This window comes from Malaya genurostris, chromosome 3 (genome assembly GCF_030247185.1).
Source record: "Malaya genurostris strain Urasoe2022 chromosome 3, Malgen_1.1, whole genome shotgun sequence".
Classification (NCBI taxonomy): Eukaryota; Metazoa; Arthropoda; class Insecta; order Diptera; family Culicidae; genus Malaya; species Malaya genurostris.
In genome coordinates this window covers 1337283-1357276 of record NC_080572.1, presented here as the reverse complement: position 1 = coordinate 1357276, position 19994 = coordinate 1337283, and the positions used below count along the sequence as shown (strand labels likewise).

The 19994-nt window shown below is 36.0% G+C and overlaps 1 protein-coding gene across 15 annotated transcripts in view; it reads left to right on the top strand.

The window, feature by feature from the left end:
• The window catches only part of LOC131437081 (globin-5-like), a 71320-nt gene that overhangs the window by 20290 nt on the left and 31036 nt on the right, over positions 1 to 19994 (top strand). For all 15 annotated transcript variants that reach the window (XR_009230698.1, XM_058606172.1, XM_058606164.1 and 12 more), the window contains one exon: positions 16398 to 16629. Coding sequence is in view for 14 of the 15 variants with exons in the window: in XM_058606172.1 (XP_058462155.1) it covers positions 16398 to 16629 (232 nt within the window). In the remaining variant the exon portion in view is untranslated. The remainder of the gene's footprint in view (positions 1 to 16397; positions 16630 to 19994) is intronic.

Genomic DNA, 19994 nt, shown 5'->3' with positions numbered 1-19994 from the left:
GCAATTACGTGTAAATAATGATGTCATTTTTATAACGAGGAGGGAGTAGCAAGTGTTTATAGCCATGGAAGCCAATCTGAACATGAACTGAGTACTGTTCAATTGGGTTGTCGTCTGAGTTGTGTTTCATTGCAATTTGGGTATCAATGGGGAGGACAATTTCTAGAATTTTTTTTTCGGCCTTGTCTTTCCGAAACATTTCCGAGCAACGCCGGGTAAATCAGCTAGTTTTTTATAAAAATCGTGGAACACCATGTCACCATTTTCAACGTTTATCAATGTATTCAAAAGATAAAAAGACCAGGCAGAATCTCCAGACATGAATTCTATGGAGAATATTTGAGACTTTATGATATGTGAAATTTCCAAGAATGCAGGATCTGATTCGTGTACACAATAAAATAAAGAAATAAGGATAAAGGTTGAGAATTTAATCATGGGAAAACCCATATTAGTTAGTTTTAAAGCGAATATTTACAGCATGCGATAGCAATGATAGCAATGAGGGGACGGGTATAGCATGATGGGTTAGTCGATGCGTTTCATGCATCCCACCTGGGTTCGAATCTCAACCTTACGCAAAGGATCCGAAAGTTTTTCTGGGCCGAAGAGGCGAATGATTTTAGGGTTAGAGCCTCTGCCATTCCAAATGAACAGTTGTGGTCAGTTTGGTTTAAATCACTCTAGGATCACCAATGCTTGGCTCACACAAAGATTAATTCAGCGTAGCATTTATCAATGTTGCTATGGTTGTATTGGTTTTATTTCATATTGTTCATAATGGTATAAACTTTTTAATAATTTCATAATTGTGTTGGAAAAAATTCCTTGTGTCACCTAGGAAACAAATTGTGAATGAAAAAATACAGTAAAGCAGCAGTTCTATTCTCGGAACACAATTCTGTTATGTGACTAGCAGACAAATAAAATTATGTAATAAATACAATTCGTTTGCTTACATACGCTGACTGCGGCAGAAAACTGAGCTAAATGAATCGGATATAATTCTCACAATCATTTGAACAATAATTCTGCAAAAAAACACGATTTTCTGGTTGGTACAACGAAAATTGCTCAGGCTCCACCTTGATGCCTTGTTTCTGGAGAAACAGGTATAAACCCCGAAACAGGTGCCAAATGAAAAAAAAATAGATGGAATAGATAGTGAATTGACTAATTCACATTGAAGATTTTTTTTATTGTTTAGTACAATGGAATAAATGATCAAACTATAATGATTCAGCTCTTTTTATAGGAAAACTGTGTTCTCTTCGAAATTGAATATAATTCTACTGTCCAAAATTTCTGAAGTAGATCTATTTTTCTGAAAGGAAATCGATTTCATAAACGTATTTTGCCTTTCTACTTAGAAAGGATACAGATTTGTTGGATAAACATTTTTATTGGCGGAATTTTGTTTCAAAGAAATTGGAGTCGATTATCACTATTTAGAAAAAGTTTGTCTTTTCCCGAGTACACTGTAGCATGCCTTCAAGAAACAATTTTACGAAAACATTAGAATTTATGAACTGTTTTTTCGTAGCGCAATTAGATGAAAAATACAGCTATTCAATAACAAAATCATATTTATGCAGTTCAATTTCATGATACTTGTTTGTTGTTTCGAAGATTTCGTTTTGTCTAAAGATAGTTGCGTTGTCGTATTTGTGGTAATTCGTTTGATGGTTCAGTTTGAGCAATCCGTTGTCAAACTCGGCCTTTTTTAAGTTGGGTAGTAAACTCAGAAGTTGCAGAGCTAATTCAATCAACACGACAACCAAAAAAATTATTATATTCCATCAGCAAAATACCTTGAATTATTGAATTCTATCAAACGCTTTAGAATTTACCTAATAAGAATACGCGTTGTTCCAAATAACAGAATGTTTCTGATGGAAATTTATCAAAATAGTGAACAGTAGCTATGATGAACCCTTCAGTATTAGCAGTTGTACATGAAATTCTCTAAAGTACCCTGTCATTACGAGAGTGTACCTTGACTGTGTACCGAATATTATAAAATGTGTCCTTAAAAATATTGCGTACTTAATTTGTGTTTTGCAGATGTATGAAGACATACATCGTACGTTGAAAACTCCAAAGCCGAAATCATTTCGTTTACTCAGAGAGGGCTGAATTGATTTTCACAAATTTTAACTTATTTGATAGATCTTGTTACCCCATAGGCTGCTATAAAATTTTCCTCGGATTCAACTTCTGGTCCCGAACTTACAAGGAGAAGTGTGCCTTTAAAGTTTCAAGCCATCGTTTAGAGTGAGGCTGTAAAAAACGGAAATGTTCTTCTACATTTGACTCAAAACTGGTTCAATTCGCAGGTAATGTTAGTGAAATACCAAAAATAATGGTCGAACAGTCCAAAACAAAACTCACTTGATTTTCTTAATGACGATTGAAACGATTTCAAAATCTTTAACTTAAAATAAATGGTCAATGGGACACCATCTTTTATTGAATTTCTTCGGGAGCTACTGAGTGAAGTAATACAATTTCAAACCGTCATTTATAGTGATGCTTAAAAAATAAGAAATTATCCTTCTCAATTTGGCTCAAAACTTCTTTCAAAAAGAACAATGCTAGTGAAATGAAGTTTCTTGTGTTTACTCAAGACTCGAGATCACGAGAATTTTCAATTACTCTCTACTCGTACAGTATTAACAAAGCAGAACGTATTTGATGAGCGGAATCCTTGATTTAAAACATTAACTTAAAGGTGTACTTAAAAATCATAAATAACGATGTGGGAAATGTAAGTGACAAACTAAACTGCCGTTAATGAGCATGACTGTTTTTGTTTGCTTCGCATATGTACTGAATGCTGATGGATGTCAAAAACATTTCTGCATGGCCTCCAGCTGAAAGCAATTTTCTCACACTTCTTGGCATTGGGATGTCCGTGCCCATCCCGGGTCCACCCTCTAAATCAAGTGCCGGATGGTTTCATTGTCTTTTACTACTAATTCGACTAGATGATAAAGTCTATCTTGATGTGTTGTTTTCGTTTTCTAAGGAGTGTATTGAAAATAAGCTATCCACATCCATTTGTGTTGTACGCATGTATTTGTGATGGTTTTTTATGCTCAGATCACAGCATGCCGTGCGTTTGGCTGTAAGTTTTCGTTTGTTTACTTGTTTGAAATTCTGCGTTTTCTAAATGTCGCGTATTGAAAAGGATGTGAAAATTAAGGTTCTGGACACATGACTAAGTAAGAAGGGTCTTACTATGCGAAAATTGGCGAAGCGGTTTGGAATTCATCATGCCAGTGTTAAAACCATCATTAATAAGTTTGGGGAACACTATTCTTTGGATGACCTACCAGGAAGAGACAGACAATCCGGTTCTTTCAACCCGAAACTGGACCAGAAAGTGATATCTCTAATCATGAAGAACAAATCATTGTCAATACGTGATTTGGTTGAAAAAGCAGGAACTTGTGTCGGAATGATCCAGCGTATCAAGAGGCGAAATCACCTGAAGACCTACAAGAAGCAGAAAATCTCGAAACAAAGAGTAGAACAGAAGAAGCGAGCAGCAACAAGAGCCCGGAAATTGTATTCGCGTCTTTTGCAGTGTCCGGAGATGGACGATGAGACTTATGTAAAGAAGGACTCAAAAACCCTTCCAGGTCCACAATACTTTACTGTCGTCGTTAGGGAGAATGTGAGCGGTGCGAACAGGTCAATCCAAGTGGAGAAATTCGGTCGAAAGGTACTGGTATGGTATGGCAATATGTTCCTGTGGTTTGAAATCAACAATTTTTTACACTACCGGATCTAACAGTTCGGCTGAAAAGTTCGTATCGTTTAATAGAAACACACATTTTTTTGCCAAAATTCGTTTTTATTATTATTTAATTGCCATCAGAGGCGATACAGCGATTATAGCGATCTTCCAACTTTTCGATACCATTTTTGTAGTACGATTTGTCCTTTGCCTCAAAATAGGCCTCAGTTCCAGCGATTACCTCTTCATTGCTTCTAAATTTTTTACCATCGAGCATTCTCTTGAGGTCTGAGAACAGGAAAAAGTCACTGGGGGCCAAATCTGGAGAATACGGTGGATGAGGGAGCAATTCGAAGCCCAATTCGTTCAATTTCAGCATGGTTTTCATCGACTTGTGACACGGTGCATTGTCTTGATGAAACAAAACTTTTTTCTTCTTCAAATGAGGCCGTTTTTTTTAATTTCGTCCTTCAAACGCTCTAATAACGCTATATAATAGTCACTGTTGATGGTTTTTCCCTTTTCAAGGTAATCGATGAAAATTATACCATGCGAATCCCAAAATACAGACGCCATAACCTTACCGGCCGATCATCGCGTGCACTCCACTCAGCTGACTGTCGATTGGACTCCGGAGTAAAGTGATGGAGCCATGTTTCGTCTATTGTTATATATCGACGAAAAAAATCGGTTTTATTTCGATATAACAGCTCCAAACACTGCTCAGAATCATCAATTCGTTGTTGTTTTTGATCGATTGTGAGCTCACGCGGCACCCATTTTGCACAAAGCTTTTTCATATCCAAATATTCGTGAATAATATGTCCAACACGTTCCTTTGATATCTTTAGGGTGTCAGCTATCTCGATCAACTTCACTTTACGGTCATTGAAAATCATTTTGTGGATTTTTCTCACGTTTTCATCGGTAACAGCCTCTTTTGTACGTCCACTGCGTTCATCATCTTCGGTGCTTATATGACCAGTACGAAATTTTGCAAACCACTTACGAATTGTTGCTATCGGCGGCACTTTTTTTCATCAAAAAGTAGTGTTTCATCAACACACGAAACTCCTTTTTTTCCATTTTTTTTTCACAATAACAAAAGTAGCTTTACTCAAAATGCAATATCTCACAAACTAATAATCAGACAGCTGTCAAATTTATACACGTATCTTTTGAAGGTTGGTACTAACTGAAAATGGTATGGATTTAATTCTAGTGGCGCCCTCTCATAGAAGAAAATACGAACTTTTCAGCCGATCTGTTATAAGTGCAGAAATCTATCGATCTGAGTGTTTCCAGAAGAGATTGCTGCCTTTATATAAGAAGCATAGTACACCTCCACTGTTTTGGCTGGATTTGGCGTCGGCTCAGTATGCCAAAACCACTCTCAATTGGCTTGTGGAAAAGGTATACATTTCGTTGAGAAAAATATCAATCCACCAAATTGGCCTCAGTTTCGACCCATCGAACGTTACTGGGCAATCGTGAAGAGGGTCTTCAAGAAGACTGGTTAGGCAGCTGGGAACATGCAGGAGTTCAAAAAAATTTGGGCTCAAGCGTCCAAAAAATGCGATGCAACACTTGTCCGGAACTTGATGAAGAGCGTTCGATCAAAAGTTTGAAAATTCGTGAAAGAATGACTTAAATTTCATCCGAATCAATTTTTAGTTTGAATAAAATATCGTTTTTTATCATAATTTGAAAGAAAATTTGTGGATAGCTTATTTTGCGATACACTCCTTACTATAATTCCGATGATCCAATTTTCAGACTTAAATTCAATAAATTTATCGTGCCGACATAAAAAGAGATATGACATGTTTAGTGGTCTTTAAGCTATTTCAATTCATTTTGGTTAGTTGATGAAACAATCCCGTTCTAATGTCTCGACCTGTTCGTTTTCATTAAAAAATCAAGGGACTCAACAACATCAAGTATTTGGAATGTATAAAAATATTGAAAACTAAACAGTGTTACGTATTCTATTTCCAGCTGTTTTTAAACATTTGCGTTTATCCTTTGATAAAATCATCAAATAAATCTAGTACCAGATTTTTCGGATATTTATTCATTAACACACATACATTTTTACCTATTGAGGAATAGTTATATATAGAATCATACGTATGTGTATCTTGTATTTCGTCATTACGGACCGTTTTCGGTACAGTGTAATGTAAAATATCCACAAATACTATTTCCATATCCCTAGAACCCTTTGTGTTAGAGCACAGGAATCTTTTCTGATGTTTTCCAAAAACAACGGCTCATGCTTATTGATTTCCAATGATCTGATAGCTTGAGCTGGAATTATCAGTGAAAATGCAGTAATGCTCTAAAGGTCTAAATGATTCAATACCAATCAGTCTGTAATGAACGGCAGGTGAGCTCGGCAGTATAAACAGAAATAGCATTAAGGATCATTGTTGTAAGTACTAGAAACAATAGTTTACCTAATTCGTTACCCATCAGTGAAGCGCACTATTTAATTTTTCATCGAGCGTTGGTGCTCTGAGATTCCGTAAGTTTTCTCGAACATGAGACGAAAAATAAAGTCCAGAATATCTATAATACTGTCTCCTGTAGAAGTAAATGTGGAAGGATTTATTTTTTGTGATATGTGGTTCAAAAACACTGTTTGGGACATCCACACTAGATTCGGGATTCGAGTTTGTATTATTATTCGTGGGAGAAATATAAACATTTGCAGAAGGTTTTGGTTTGGAATGTGTGAAAACTGTGACTTTTTTAAAATGTTTATCCGTATGTTTTGGTTTTAACTTAACATTATCGGAGATGCTGAATTTGGACCCTGTTGGGTTCCTTAACCGTTTATACAGGGTGATTTTTTAAGAGCTTGAGAACTTTTTTAAACAATAAAACGCATAAAATTTGCAAAATCTCATCGGTTCTTTATTTTAAACGTTAGATTGGTACATGACATTTACTTTTTGAAGATAATTTCATTTAAATGTTGACCGCGGCTGCGTCTTAGGTGGTCCATTCGGAAAGTCCAATTTTGGGCAACTTTTTCGAGCATTTCGGCCGGAATAGCCCGAATTTCTTCGGAAATGTTGTCTTCCAAAGCTGGAATAGTTACTGGCTTATTTCTGTAGACTTTAGACTTGACGTAGCCCCACAAAAAATAGTCTAAAGGCGTCAAATCGCATGATCTTGGTGGCCAACTTACCGGTCCATTTCTTGAGATGAATTGTTCTCCGAAGTTTTCCCTCAAAATGGCCATAGAATCGCGAGCTGTGTGGCATGTAGCGCTATCTTGTTGAAACCACATGTCAACCAAGTTCAGTTCTTCCATTTTTGGCAACAAAAAGTTTGTTAGCATCGAACGATAGCGATCGCCATTCACTGTAACGTTGCGTCCAACAGCATCTTTGAAAAAATACGGTCCAATGATTCCACCAGCGTACAAACCACACCAAACAGTGCATTTTTCGGGATGCATGGGCAGTTCTTGAACGGCTTCTGGTTGCTCTTCACTCCAAATGCGGCAATTTTGCTTATTTACGTAGCCATTCAACCAGAAATGAGCCTCATCGCTGAACAAAATTTGTCGATAAAAAAGCGGATTTTCTGCCAACTTTTCTAGGGCCCATTCACTGATTTGCAAGCGTTGCTCGTTAGTAAGTCTATTCATGATGAAATGTCAGAGCATACTGAGCAAATAATAATGCATGAAAATCATAACCTCAAAAAATCTGAGCAAATACTAATGCATGAAAATCCTAACCTCAAAAAAATCACCTTTTACATAGGAGACGGTACGGTTCTTTGAAAAACACCGCCTCTCTCCGTGCAATTCAAATTCAAATTTTCACCTCAGTAAATACATTTGTCAATGTCTTCACAGTAGTCACCATCGACATAAGACCTTTTAAATTTGGTACGTAGTTGTGTGAAGAAATTCGAAATTCGAACAGTGCATTACTCTTGGAATGTAGAGTCGAACGGGAAACCGTATTTTGTCTATGTAAACACGGTTTGGTTAAGAAGAGCAGATCCGGTGAATGTCACTTGAAAAGTATTCGATAGGCGATAAACATTTTTAAATGTTTTAATTTTGTTACAACGTCTTGACATTGTCATCCAATAGGTCAATATAATCCCTTCGCTATTTTTTTGATCGCCATAACAAATTATCATTCCAAATAAACGATTCAATGAATATGTAAAGCAAAAACTCCATACTTTATTGGAATGACATATTAGTTAGTATACTCCAAAAGTAAACGCGAAATCAGTTCCAAACGCATAAAAATGTAGTAAAAATAGATCCACCAACCATATGAAAATAAAATGCCACTTGAGCAGGTGACTGTTAGTCTTGTGCTTTCCTCAGTATTTCGCGCTCTCGGCACTGTTGTCGGCATGTGCGCTCGTTCAGTCATCACGTCATGATGCCATCGCTCAGTTCTCAATTTGTATCATGCTGTTTTACAACGCCCAGTGAGCCGATTCGATTTTTGATACGTTCGAAGGTTTAATATAATAGGGAGATGATTGGGTTGGAACAAGGAGGCGTTATAAATACGTACGTCAAGAAGAAAATAGATTACTACTGGAATGCTCTGATGCCCTCTTAGTAGATAAATCACTCAGATAATTCAACTAACGAACACACAATGACAGAGAAAACTATGGAAAGAAAAATTGAGTGTTGATGTCTTATTTGTTTTGTTAACTGGCAATGAAATATGGGCTACCATATGTCACACTCAAATCGAATGAAACGCGGTAATCAGTTTGCAGAAATATTAAATATGAAATTAATTTTTTCTAATACTACAAATACTGCCATGAGCATATTGTCTCAAAAGGATCGTTGTATTAACCAAGTAATTGTGCGCACTAAGAATCGGGTGAAGAACCAAGACTTTCCTTTACTTGGATTCACTAAATTCGAAGTAATATTCCACAGCAGTATATGATCAAATGGATGCGTCTATAGGCATATTATACGATAGCAACGTATCTAATTCGGTGCCGGATAACATTCAATAGAAATTCAAATTAAAATTCAATACTTATAATTTTTACTGGATCAGGGTAATTTCGTCGAAAGCCATTTCGGAGAAAGCCGTTTCGCTGAAAGTCATTTTTCCGAAAGGATTATTTCGCCGAATGGGCCACTTCGCCGAATGTTATTTCTCCGAAAGTCATTTCACCGATTCCTGCAATTGTCTTAATATTATAATAGGATTTTTTTCTTCAGTCGGTGTTGAACAGTCGTTCGCACCGCACGCGTATAGCTCTTGGCTCCTGGAATTTTTTTCTGGCTACCTAGAGTTTCATTGATTCAAGGCTTCAGTCTTTTTCAAGGCTACCTGAATCACTAACTAAGTGACTAAGTGATACAAAGAGTGATATTAGAGTGACTAAGTGATACAAAGAGTGATATTAGAGTGACTAAGAAATTAATCAGCCTTTTTTAAGGCTAGCTAGGAGTCTAATCGAAGACTAATTTAGCCTAGTTAATTTAATTTAAAATTTCATTAATTTCAAAAATGCCTGCGTCCAACCGGAAAGGCAACAAGCCTAAGGCTAAAAATAATTCAATACGGAATAAATCACAATCCGTTATTCAACATTTTTCTAATAACATTCACGATCTTATAGAATCTGAATGTAAAAATAAAAGACAACGGACGGATTTCCCTTCCGTTGATCCTATGCCGTCTAACAATATTTACGAGATTCTTCCTGAATCCGATTGTAGCGACATAGAAGAAAATTCTTCAAAAATTCCCAAAATGGACGCTTGTCGTTCTGGGAAGAAACATCAATCTATGCCACCAGTGACGGTGATGATTTCCGACTTCAAAGCATTCCGTACTGAGCTTTCTACTTTTCTCCCGGAAGTAAAAGTCTCATTTCAAATCGGACGAAGAGGAGAATGTCGAGTCTTGGTGGATGGATTGGAAGATTACGAACGTCTTATTCGATATTTGTCCGAAAAACTTCATAAATTTTATTCATATGATATAAAATCAGACAGACCCTTCAAGGCTGTCTTGAAAGGATTATCAAATGATCAAAGTATTGATGAAATTAAAAATGAAATAAAAGAATTGCTTGGTTTTGCCCCTTCCCAAGTAATACTTATGAAAAAAAGAGCGAATGGTACTTCTAAACCACGCTCTGGAATTTCCCATGAACTTTACCTAATACACTTCAATCGAAGTGATGTAAACAATTTGAAAACTTTAGAAAAAGTACGTTTCATTTCCCACATTAAAATTCATTGGGAACATTATAAACGGCATAATCGTATTGCAAACTTAACGCAATGTCGTCGTTGCCAAGGCTTCGGCCATGGAACCAAAAATTGTCATATGGATATACGGTGTTTGAATTGTGGTAAATCGCATTCGAAAGACGTTTGTCCAATGAATGAAACCACTGATAAATTTTCATGTTCAAATTGCAATGGAAATCATAAATCCAATTATTTGAAATGTCCTGTCAGGGAAAAAATTTTAAACGCTCGTTCGCTTAGACAACAAGTCAAATCAACGACCTTAAATTTACAGAACATACCTGAAAATTCTTCTAAGGCACCTGCCAATTCGTCTTCTAACGAAAACAATTTATTGACAGGTAGATCGACCTCGTCATCATCTTCTTCTAATGTCAGTTATGCTGGTATATTAGGTAGAAATCTATCTCCTATTTCTTCTAATGTAAATAATCAAAACACAGGACCGCCTTGCAGTTCTTCTTCTAACGAAAACAATTTATTAATAGGTAGACCGGCCAAATCATCTTCTTCTAATGGCAGTCTACCTACAAATATTCCTTCAATGCCATTCGCTTCTTTAAATGAAGTCGATTTAGGCGATATAACTGAAAATAAAATGATCTACCTACAAGATCAACTTTTTCAAATGATCATCCAAATGAATTCGACTTCATCACTTTTTGAAGCATTTCAAATCGGATGGAAATTTGCAAATAATATTATAATGAATTTAAAATTTAACAGTGATGTTAAATAATTATTTGAATATTTTAAATTGGAATGCTCGATCTTTGAAATCGAGTGAAGATGAATTTTATAATTTTCTCAAAGTTCACAAAATTCATATTGCCATTGTGACAGAAACTTTTCTTAGACCAAATGTAAAATTGAAAAGTAATCCACATTATGTGGTTCATCGATTTGACAGGTTTACTGGAATTGGTGGTGGAGTTGCCATTTTTGTCCAACGGCAAACTAAACATCGAATTTTACCTTCTTTCAATACTAAAGTTATTGAAAGCTTGGGAATCGAAGTTGAAACCATTCATGGAATTTATTTCATCGCTGGAGCATATTTGCCATTCCAATGCACCGGCGAACAATTAAATTTCTTTAAAGGCGATTTGCAAAAACTTACAAGAAATCGATCGAAATTTTTCGTAATAGGGGACTTAAATGCTAAGCATGTCCAGTGGAATTGTAGGCAAAATAACAGTAATGGTAAAATACTTCATAATCAACTCTCAGCTGGTTACTTTACAGTTCTTCATCCCAGTAATCCTACTTGTTTCTCTTCCGTGAAAAACCCGTCTACAATTGATCTGGTTCTAACAGATCAAAGTCACATTTGTAGTGAACCGATTACTCATGCTGATTTTGACTCAGATCATCTTCCTGTAACATTCAGACTTTCCAACGAAGCTATAATTAATCCAATTAGTTCTATTTTCAACTATCATAGAGCTAATTGGTTGGATTACAGATCTCACATTGAAAATCATGTGGATCATGAAACTATTTTAGAAAATTCTGCGGACATCGACACAGCAATTGATAATTTGAATCATTATATTATCGAAGCTAGAAATCTTTCAGTTCCCAAAGCTCAAACTAAATTAAATTCTCCTATCATCGATGACAATCTTCAACTGCTCATTCGGTTGAAGAATGTTCGTCGACGACAATATCAACGTTCTCGTGATCCTGCTATGAAAAACATAGTTAAGGATTTACAAAAAGAAATTAAACATAGATTTACTCTTTTGCGAAATGAAAATTTCGCTAAAGAAGTTGAACAAATTAAACCATATTCTAAACCTTTCTGGAAACTTTCTAAGGTTCTTAAGAAACCTCAGAAACCAATTCCTGCTCTCAAGGAAGGAAATAAAATACTTCTTACAAATGGTGAAAAAGCTCAAAAGCTAGCTCAGCAGTTCGAGAGTGTCCACAATTTTAATTTAAACGTTGTGAGTCCTATTGAAAATGAAGTCTCACTGAAGTATGATCATATTTCAACCCAAGTGTTATCACACGATGACATTATTGAGACGAATTTTGATGAAATTAAATCAATTATTAGGAAACTCAAAAACATGAAGGCTCCTGGTAATGATGGAATTTTTAATATTCTTATTAAAAATCTTCCCGATGTTGCCTTGAGACTCCTGGTTAAAATTTTCAACAAGTGTTTTTCATTAGCTTACTTCCCAAAAAGATGGAAAAACGCTAAAGTAATTCCTATCCTAAAACCTGATAAAAACCCAGCAGAAACATCAAGTTATCGCCCAATTAGCTTACTTTCTTCTATCAGTAAACTTTTTGAAAAAATTATCTTGTTAAGAATGATGACTCATATAAATGAGAATTCAATTTTTTTACCAGAGCAGTTTGGATTTCGTCATGAACATTCAACTACTCATCAACTTGTCAGAGTAACGAACATGATAAAATCAAATAAATCTTCTGGGTTATCCACTGGAGTTGCTCTTCTAGACATAGAAAAAGCATTCGACAGTGTTTGGCACAAAGGTTTAATAGCAAAAATGTCTGATTTCCAGTTTCCTATTTATTTGATCAAAATGATTCAAAATTATTTAACTGATCGTACTCTTCAGGTTAGCTATCAGAATTGTAAATCTGAATTGCTACCCGTACGAGCCGGTGTTCCGCAGGGTTCGAGTGTAGCTCCAATCTTGTATAATATTTTCACTTCTGATCTTCCAAATCTACCCGTTGGTTGTCAGAAATCGCTATTCTGTGACGACACAAGTCTGTTAGCCACAGGTAGAAATCTAAGAGTGATCTGCAGTCGCCTACAAAGAAGTTTAAATATTTTCAGTGATTATCTGTCAAAATGGAAAATTAAACCAAATGCAGCAAAAACGCAATTAATTATCTTTCCTCACAAGCCAAGAGCTTCTTTTCTTAAACCAAACAATAATCACATTCTCAAATTGAATGGCTTGGAATTGACATGGTCTGATCAAGCTAAATACTTAGGTTTAACGTATGACAAAAAACTCACTTTCAAGGATCACATTGAAGGAATCCAGGCAAAGTGTAATAAATATATTAAATGTTTATATCCTCTTATAAACAGAAATTCTAAGCTCTGTCTAAAAAACAAATTGTTAATTTATAAACAAATTTTCAGACCAGCCATGCTTTATGCGGTACCAATTTGGTCAAGCTGTTGTTCCACCAGGAAGAAAACGCTTCAAAGGATTCAGAATAAAATTCTGAAAATGATTCTGAAGCGTCCTCCCTGGTTTAGTACAAATGAGTTACACAGACTCACAAATATAGAACCATTAGATGTAATGTCACATAATATTATAAGCAAATTCCGACAAAAATCGATGCAATCTTCAATTGAATCGATTCGCTCTCTGTATTAGTTAGTAAGTTAGTATATAAGTTCCTTTTCCCCATTACACAATACAAGTAGGTTTAGAATTTTCCCTACACAAAAATCTCAGAATTGCGGAAGCAAATAATGTCCTCATGGTAATAACCAAATCATATATATATAACAGGGCTGAAAAGTCACCACTTGTGGCTGAACACCCAATTTAAATCTTAATAATTTTATTTTAACTCATATTCCAATAAATAGTTATTTAATAATAAATAAGGATTTTTTTCTCATAAATGCGTTTATTTCATAGGCAATATACATAAGTTTTTTTTCGCCGTGGTATCCACAATACATAGTACTTTAAACCGAATACATTTCTTATATAATATTAGTATGTTGGTATTCATTAGCTAATCTAAACACTGTTTTTATCAAGCGAGTTGCTATTTTAAATTACATTAAATAAAATACATTTATTTTGTACATGATCTTACAACTATTTCAGGTTTGTTTGTATCAGTTCGTCACTTTTATTCTATATCATATAGTTGGCTATTGGTTGGTTAACGACTGGACAATGTGCAATTCAGGCCCCAATGTGGTTCTTAGCCTCTTGTCCAGTAACTCCTATCCCTACCTCCCCGCGGTGCCGGCTGGGGTACGAGCAACTAACCCCGGTGGGATCTTGGTTGTATGCTGACACTCTTTTGGCCACATCCCGAACTGAAACCTCCTTCTTTTGCTCGAACGCCTTTAGTATACTGAGGGTTAGCAGGACCTTTTTTCGACCCGTTTTCGGTTTATCCTCAAAGGTGTTATCCTCACCGAACTTCCTGATTGCATTTCGCACGGCTTTTTCACTTACTTCTTTCATTTTTGCTATCTTTCTCAGTGACAGTCCGCGTTCTGTGCACCAGTTGTACACAATTTTTCGACGTTGTTCTGCTGAAAGTCCACGCATTTCGAAACAATCTAATGAAAACGAATAAACAACTGCACAAGTGGTTAGAGAAGAGTGTAAACAACAAGACGCAGCCATAAAAAATGACAGATTCTGAACCATTGCGAAATGGCAGCGGTTCTTGGTTGCGTCCATACTTTCTGGGACAGTCTTTAGACTATCCATGGCCCAGTGGTATCCTCTGGACAATGTTTAGCCCTTGGAATATTTAAGATTTTATTAGTATCCGGAATCGGATTCGGATGATCTTCCATGAGATCATCCATTACATTAACTGGAATCACGTAAGGTGATTATCACCAAGTGATTATCACTTATCAATTTGGAATCATGTAAGGTGATAATCACCAAGTTCTGTCACCACTGCTGAAAGGCTAACATCACTATCAAATGTTGGCATTACGTAAAGGGATAGTCACTACGATTTAATCACCTTCATGTCAAAATGGAGGTGATAGCAATTTAGTTATCACTTTTAGTATCACTGATATAAACATAACCTACCAAAATTGGTCGGAGAGGATAAATTTTTAATAAAATTAGTACTGATATTGTGTCAAAATTAAATACCAAAATGAAAAGTAACTTAGTTTGTATAGTTTAAAGAATTCATAGAATGAACGGTAGTATTTATCAATTAAATCAATTCATTTATGTTGTAATTATTATTTGAAGGAATATCATTGGGGTATTCGTAGAGTCAAAGATAAATTGCTTTCTGGAAAAGTGATAAGTTTATGGATGTAGACATCTCCTCTTGCACATAACGTAACAACATAAAAATCTATGCTAGTGTCATTTCAAAGCTAGCAAATTTATCCACAGAACTGACTGTGACATTGATTTCCATTGAAAAATAAAAGTCGGCACTAAATTAAACCAACAACTGAATTTTTTATTTGTTTTGTCATACTCGCGAGGCAATTTTTTTCAACGTTACGTTAATGTTAATGAAAAGGATTGAAAACTATAGGAATAAAAATATAGATTTTAAAATATTATATCGGTATACGCCACTTTCATATGTTACTCCTCCTAATTTCAACAGTATACGCCACATGAAAATGAAAGCTTATGTATAGTAAAATTTCAGTTACAAGAGTGATAAAAAAAATAAATTAAATTAAATCTACCTTGTTGCTGTTGTCTCTGTTCCTCTATCGTAAAGAACGACGTGAAGCTCATCCAACGATTTCCAATTGGCAGTCTTCTGTCGTTTTCTGTTATCTCAATTGCTCTGCCGTCATTGTGGACACCACTGAACTTGGTGTGCTGCCTGTACCTGACCCCAGGTACAGTGCTATTGCTCTTGGTGGCGAACAAATGTGACGCTTGCAGTGTAGCACCTCACGATATATGTCGTCTCTTTCGATTCTACGCAGGGTACAAATTCTGGTAGCTGGTAGATCAGCACTGGGTTGCACCTTTTTGCGATGGCACCTCTGTGACTCGTCACTTCTATACACTCGCACCTCTGTGTCTCTACACCTCTTTGCGTATGAACGGGATGGCCTTCGTTGCTAGCTTTCCAGTTGGGAAACGCCCCGAATATTGCCTTGGCTATTAGCACCAGCAGTTTTAACTACCTGCAACCGTTAACTCACGTGCAGTATAATCGAAACACAACCTCTTCGCTTGAATGTTTTTTACTAAATGGGTGATTTTTACTTGATTGGCTTTTTATTTGCTCTAACCTCTTCGTTTCTTTTATAAAAATCTTTTATATATGGCAAAAGTTTAATGATCTATAGTAATAATTTTTTGTGCAAACATCCCTCCTTCCCAATATTTCATGGAACTAACCGCCCATGGTACTATCTACAATTTTTCACATTACTTTAATTAACAGAACAAATAATCGAAATAGAATCATTTTCAGTGTCCCCTAGATAAATCGAAATATATGGAATTGTTTTCTCACGTCCCTAAACAAACGTCACATCAATTCTATACATCTTTTGCAGTTTCGTGAATTTGTATAATAACTTCAAGACTATATTGATACAGCTTTATTTTTTAAATGCTAAATGTTACGAAAATTTGTACTGTAGTCAACTCCTTTGTGCCATTTCAGATTGTTCGAGGAACATTCGGAACTGATAGAGCTTTTTGTAAAGTTCAAGGATTTAAAAACTAAGGAACAACAAGCGATGTCTGAGGAGCTACAAGAGCATGCCAACAAAGTGATGACCACGTTAGATGAAGGTATCCGCGGTCTAGACGATATGGACACATTTTTCGAGTTCATACATCAGGTGGGCGCATCCCATCGTCGGATTCCCGGCTTCAAACAGGAGTACTTTTGGGTAAATACAATTTTAGAAGGAACATTATAAATTGAATTGAGCGTTTTTCCAAAGGACTGTTAAAAATTGTATTTTTATGATTTGATTGCGACAGAGGCAGTTACGCCGTTAAAGCAGTTATTCCAACTGAATATATATATATATATATATATATATATATATATATATATATATATATATATATATATATATATATATATATATATATATATATATATATATATATATATATATATATATATATATCTTTTTTGAGATCTTTTAAATGCGAGCACTGCTTCGAATGGGCACCATTTGGGGGAAATGCTGAGATCAAATTTAAAAAAATATCAGTTGTTTCATTTTGATGGAACATAAATGACACGCCTACTGTGCAAAACAAAATCTTATCCCATACTACATATTGAAAAACTAAATTCTGCGTTTTATGTCTCTTTTCAAAAGTTTTTCAATGTTGTTTGTATATCTATAAAGCCAATAAGATTCTATACTACATCAGAGTGAATATCCGACTTGGCATCCCTATATGAAATAAAGAAAGTCTAGCTGCCTGCCTGTGTCAATTGGCTAAGCTTCTTAATAGAAACCAAGGAAAAAATAAATAAAAAGGAAAATAACAGACCATAAATCAAGCACACCTTGCAATGGTACTCGTAGCTTTGTACGGTGAGTGAGCATTATGTCATCTACGAAAACGATGGGAGTTTGAGATATATGCTTTCCAGAAAATACTAATGAACACACAATGACATTCGTCAATAAGTTCCTTCTTGAATGTCTAATAATATTGACTGTATGAATTATCTCAGTCGATTAAAGCCCTTGTGTGGACGTTCTTGAAGAAAATCCTGTTGAACTACAGAGCTCAATCGGATCCAATTGATGAATCCAAAGATAAAATGAATAATAGATCAACGGCATCAAGGAAACGTAAAAGATTCTTCCAGCATACACACATGAGGCTATAGTAGGGAAAAATGTAATAACACGAGCCTATTCAATATTTTGTAATTCAGTAAGTCATGAGATAGTCTTACAAAATATTCAAAAATATTTAAATAAATTTTATTGGTTACGTTTATGATAATCATTTCGTAATAAAGAAAATTGTTGTCATTTTGGTGCTCGAATATGTCGGTCTCAGAAGATGTAAATTCACACGATATGTCGGTGTGAATGTACACCATGCATAGATAACAATAGAACCTCTTAATGGAATTGATTTCTGTTTGGTTCACCAGGCTCAGTCTAATTGCTTTTTCCCAAGTGTAGGAAAATCATTAGTTAGAGTAAGATATACCATATCTGTTCAACAAATTGGCTCAAAGGATTAGATGAAACGGGTGCAATCGAATCCAATTTTCCCGTCAATATAACAGAAGTATTGCACATCATTCTTTTTATCACTGCTATCACTGTGAAAACCTGCTTTTGAAACGAGCCCCGGAGGTCCGAGTGTGATATAGCATTCGAATCGATTTGTCGAGATCAGCAAACGTCTGTCGACGTGACGAATAATGTCACTCAATTTACTCGGAGATGGCTGAACCGATTTTCACAATCTTAGATTTAAATAGAAGGTCCTAAGGTCCCACACAAACTTCATGATCTTCATCTAAATCCAAATTTAGATTCAGTAATAGCCGTTCAACCGAGAAGGTTGTGTATAGAAGCGTACAGTTTAATAACGCTGGTTAGTTTACACGCGTTAAATACGACAACGGTTGAACTACAGGTAGAGACCTGTTGGCAGCAGCCGTTAAAACGTAAAATCGTGCTGCATAAGAGAGCCCTAGTGCTGGGCCAAGCTGGTGAAGGAAACAACAAAGGGCGTTTCCCAAGCTCTACCCAGGCCACAATATACAGCCACAAGTGCTGAGCAGGAGAGTGCAAAGGCACATTGAAGAAGAAGAGTGCAAAGGCACACAGAAGCAGGAGAGTGCAAAAGCACACCGGTGCGAAGGCACTTCGGTGCAGAAGCATATCGGTGCGGAGCACAAGGAAGACGGAGACAAGACAACTCGGTCTTTCCACTGTCATACAACACGCAGGTATACACCGGTGACCTGCGCTGGTTACAGCTGGCGAAGACAAAAGTAAATCGGAAATCGAGTGGTGCTGGATGTCAGGTAGCAGTAGCATCACATCCAACAATCAGCATCCAACAAGAACATCTAGAGCAACGAGGATCTACACGGCAGTGCAACGGAGATAGACAACAATTTCAAGGTAGAAGTTTTTTCTTTTCCTTTTAATTGAGTACTGTGTAGTGTTGGTTTCATTTTTTATTTTAAAGTTTGATTAAAAATTTTAATGTGATGGATGAATCCATGGACGTAAATCCTAGCATGAATCCTATACCCCCACGAACGAAAAAATATCAGGAGAGCTCTTCTGGGCCTTGGATAGTCTTTTTTAGACGTATATCAAAGCCATTAAACATTTACCAAATTTCTAAAGGTTTGACATCACGATACTCTTCAATCAAAGAGATCATAAAAGTAAACAACGATAAAATTCGTGTTGTGGTAAATAATTTGAAACACGCGAATGATATTGTCTCTTCGGAACATTTCAATAAAGAGTATAAAGTTTACATACCCTCCAAAGATGTCGAAATTGACGGTGTTGTTACCGAAGCGAGTCTTTCGGTAGATGATTTACTCAAGCATGGTGTTGGTCGTTTCAAGAACTCTATGCTTGAGGGTGTGAAAATACTGGAGTGCAAACAACTGTACTCAGTAGTTTATGAAGAGGGAAAAAAAGTTTATCGCCCATCAGACTCGTTTCGAGTGACATTTGCCGGATCTGCGTTGCCGTCCCATGTCTATGTCGATAAAATTCGCCTCCCTGTTCGGCTTTTTGTTCCAAATGTAATGAATTGTACGAACTGCAAAAAATTCGGACACACAGCTACTTACTGTAGCAATAAACCAAAATGTATTAAGTGTGAAGGACCTCATAAAGATAATGATTGCAACAAGGAAATTGAAAAATGTATTTATTGTGGGGAAAGTCCTCATGAGGATATTTCATTATGCACTGCATTTAAAGTGCACAAAGACAAAATTAAGCTTTCTTTAAAAGCACGGTCTAAGCGCACATATGCAGAAATGCTTAAAACGGTCATTGATGTCCCCCCTTTGGAAACCGAAAACGGGTTTTCAAATCTAGAGGAAACAGAGGACTCTGACTCTGACGAAAATAGTGAAGGTAATTCGTTTATCACTACCCAAGGGTCAGTTAAGAGAAAGAAGTCTTCATCCAAATTACCAAAAAAGACACCTAAAGTTTCATCTTCAAAAAAAGATCCCCGTGTTAAACAAAAAAAGTCAAAACCAAAGACTGTGCCTCCTGGTTTGTCA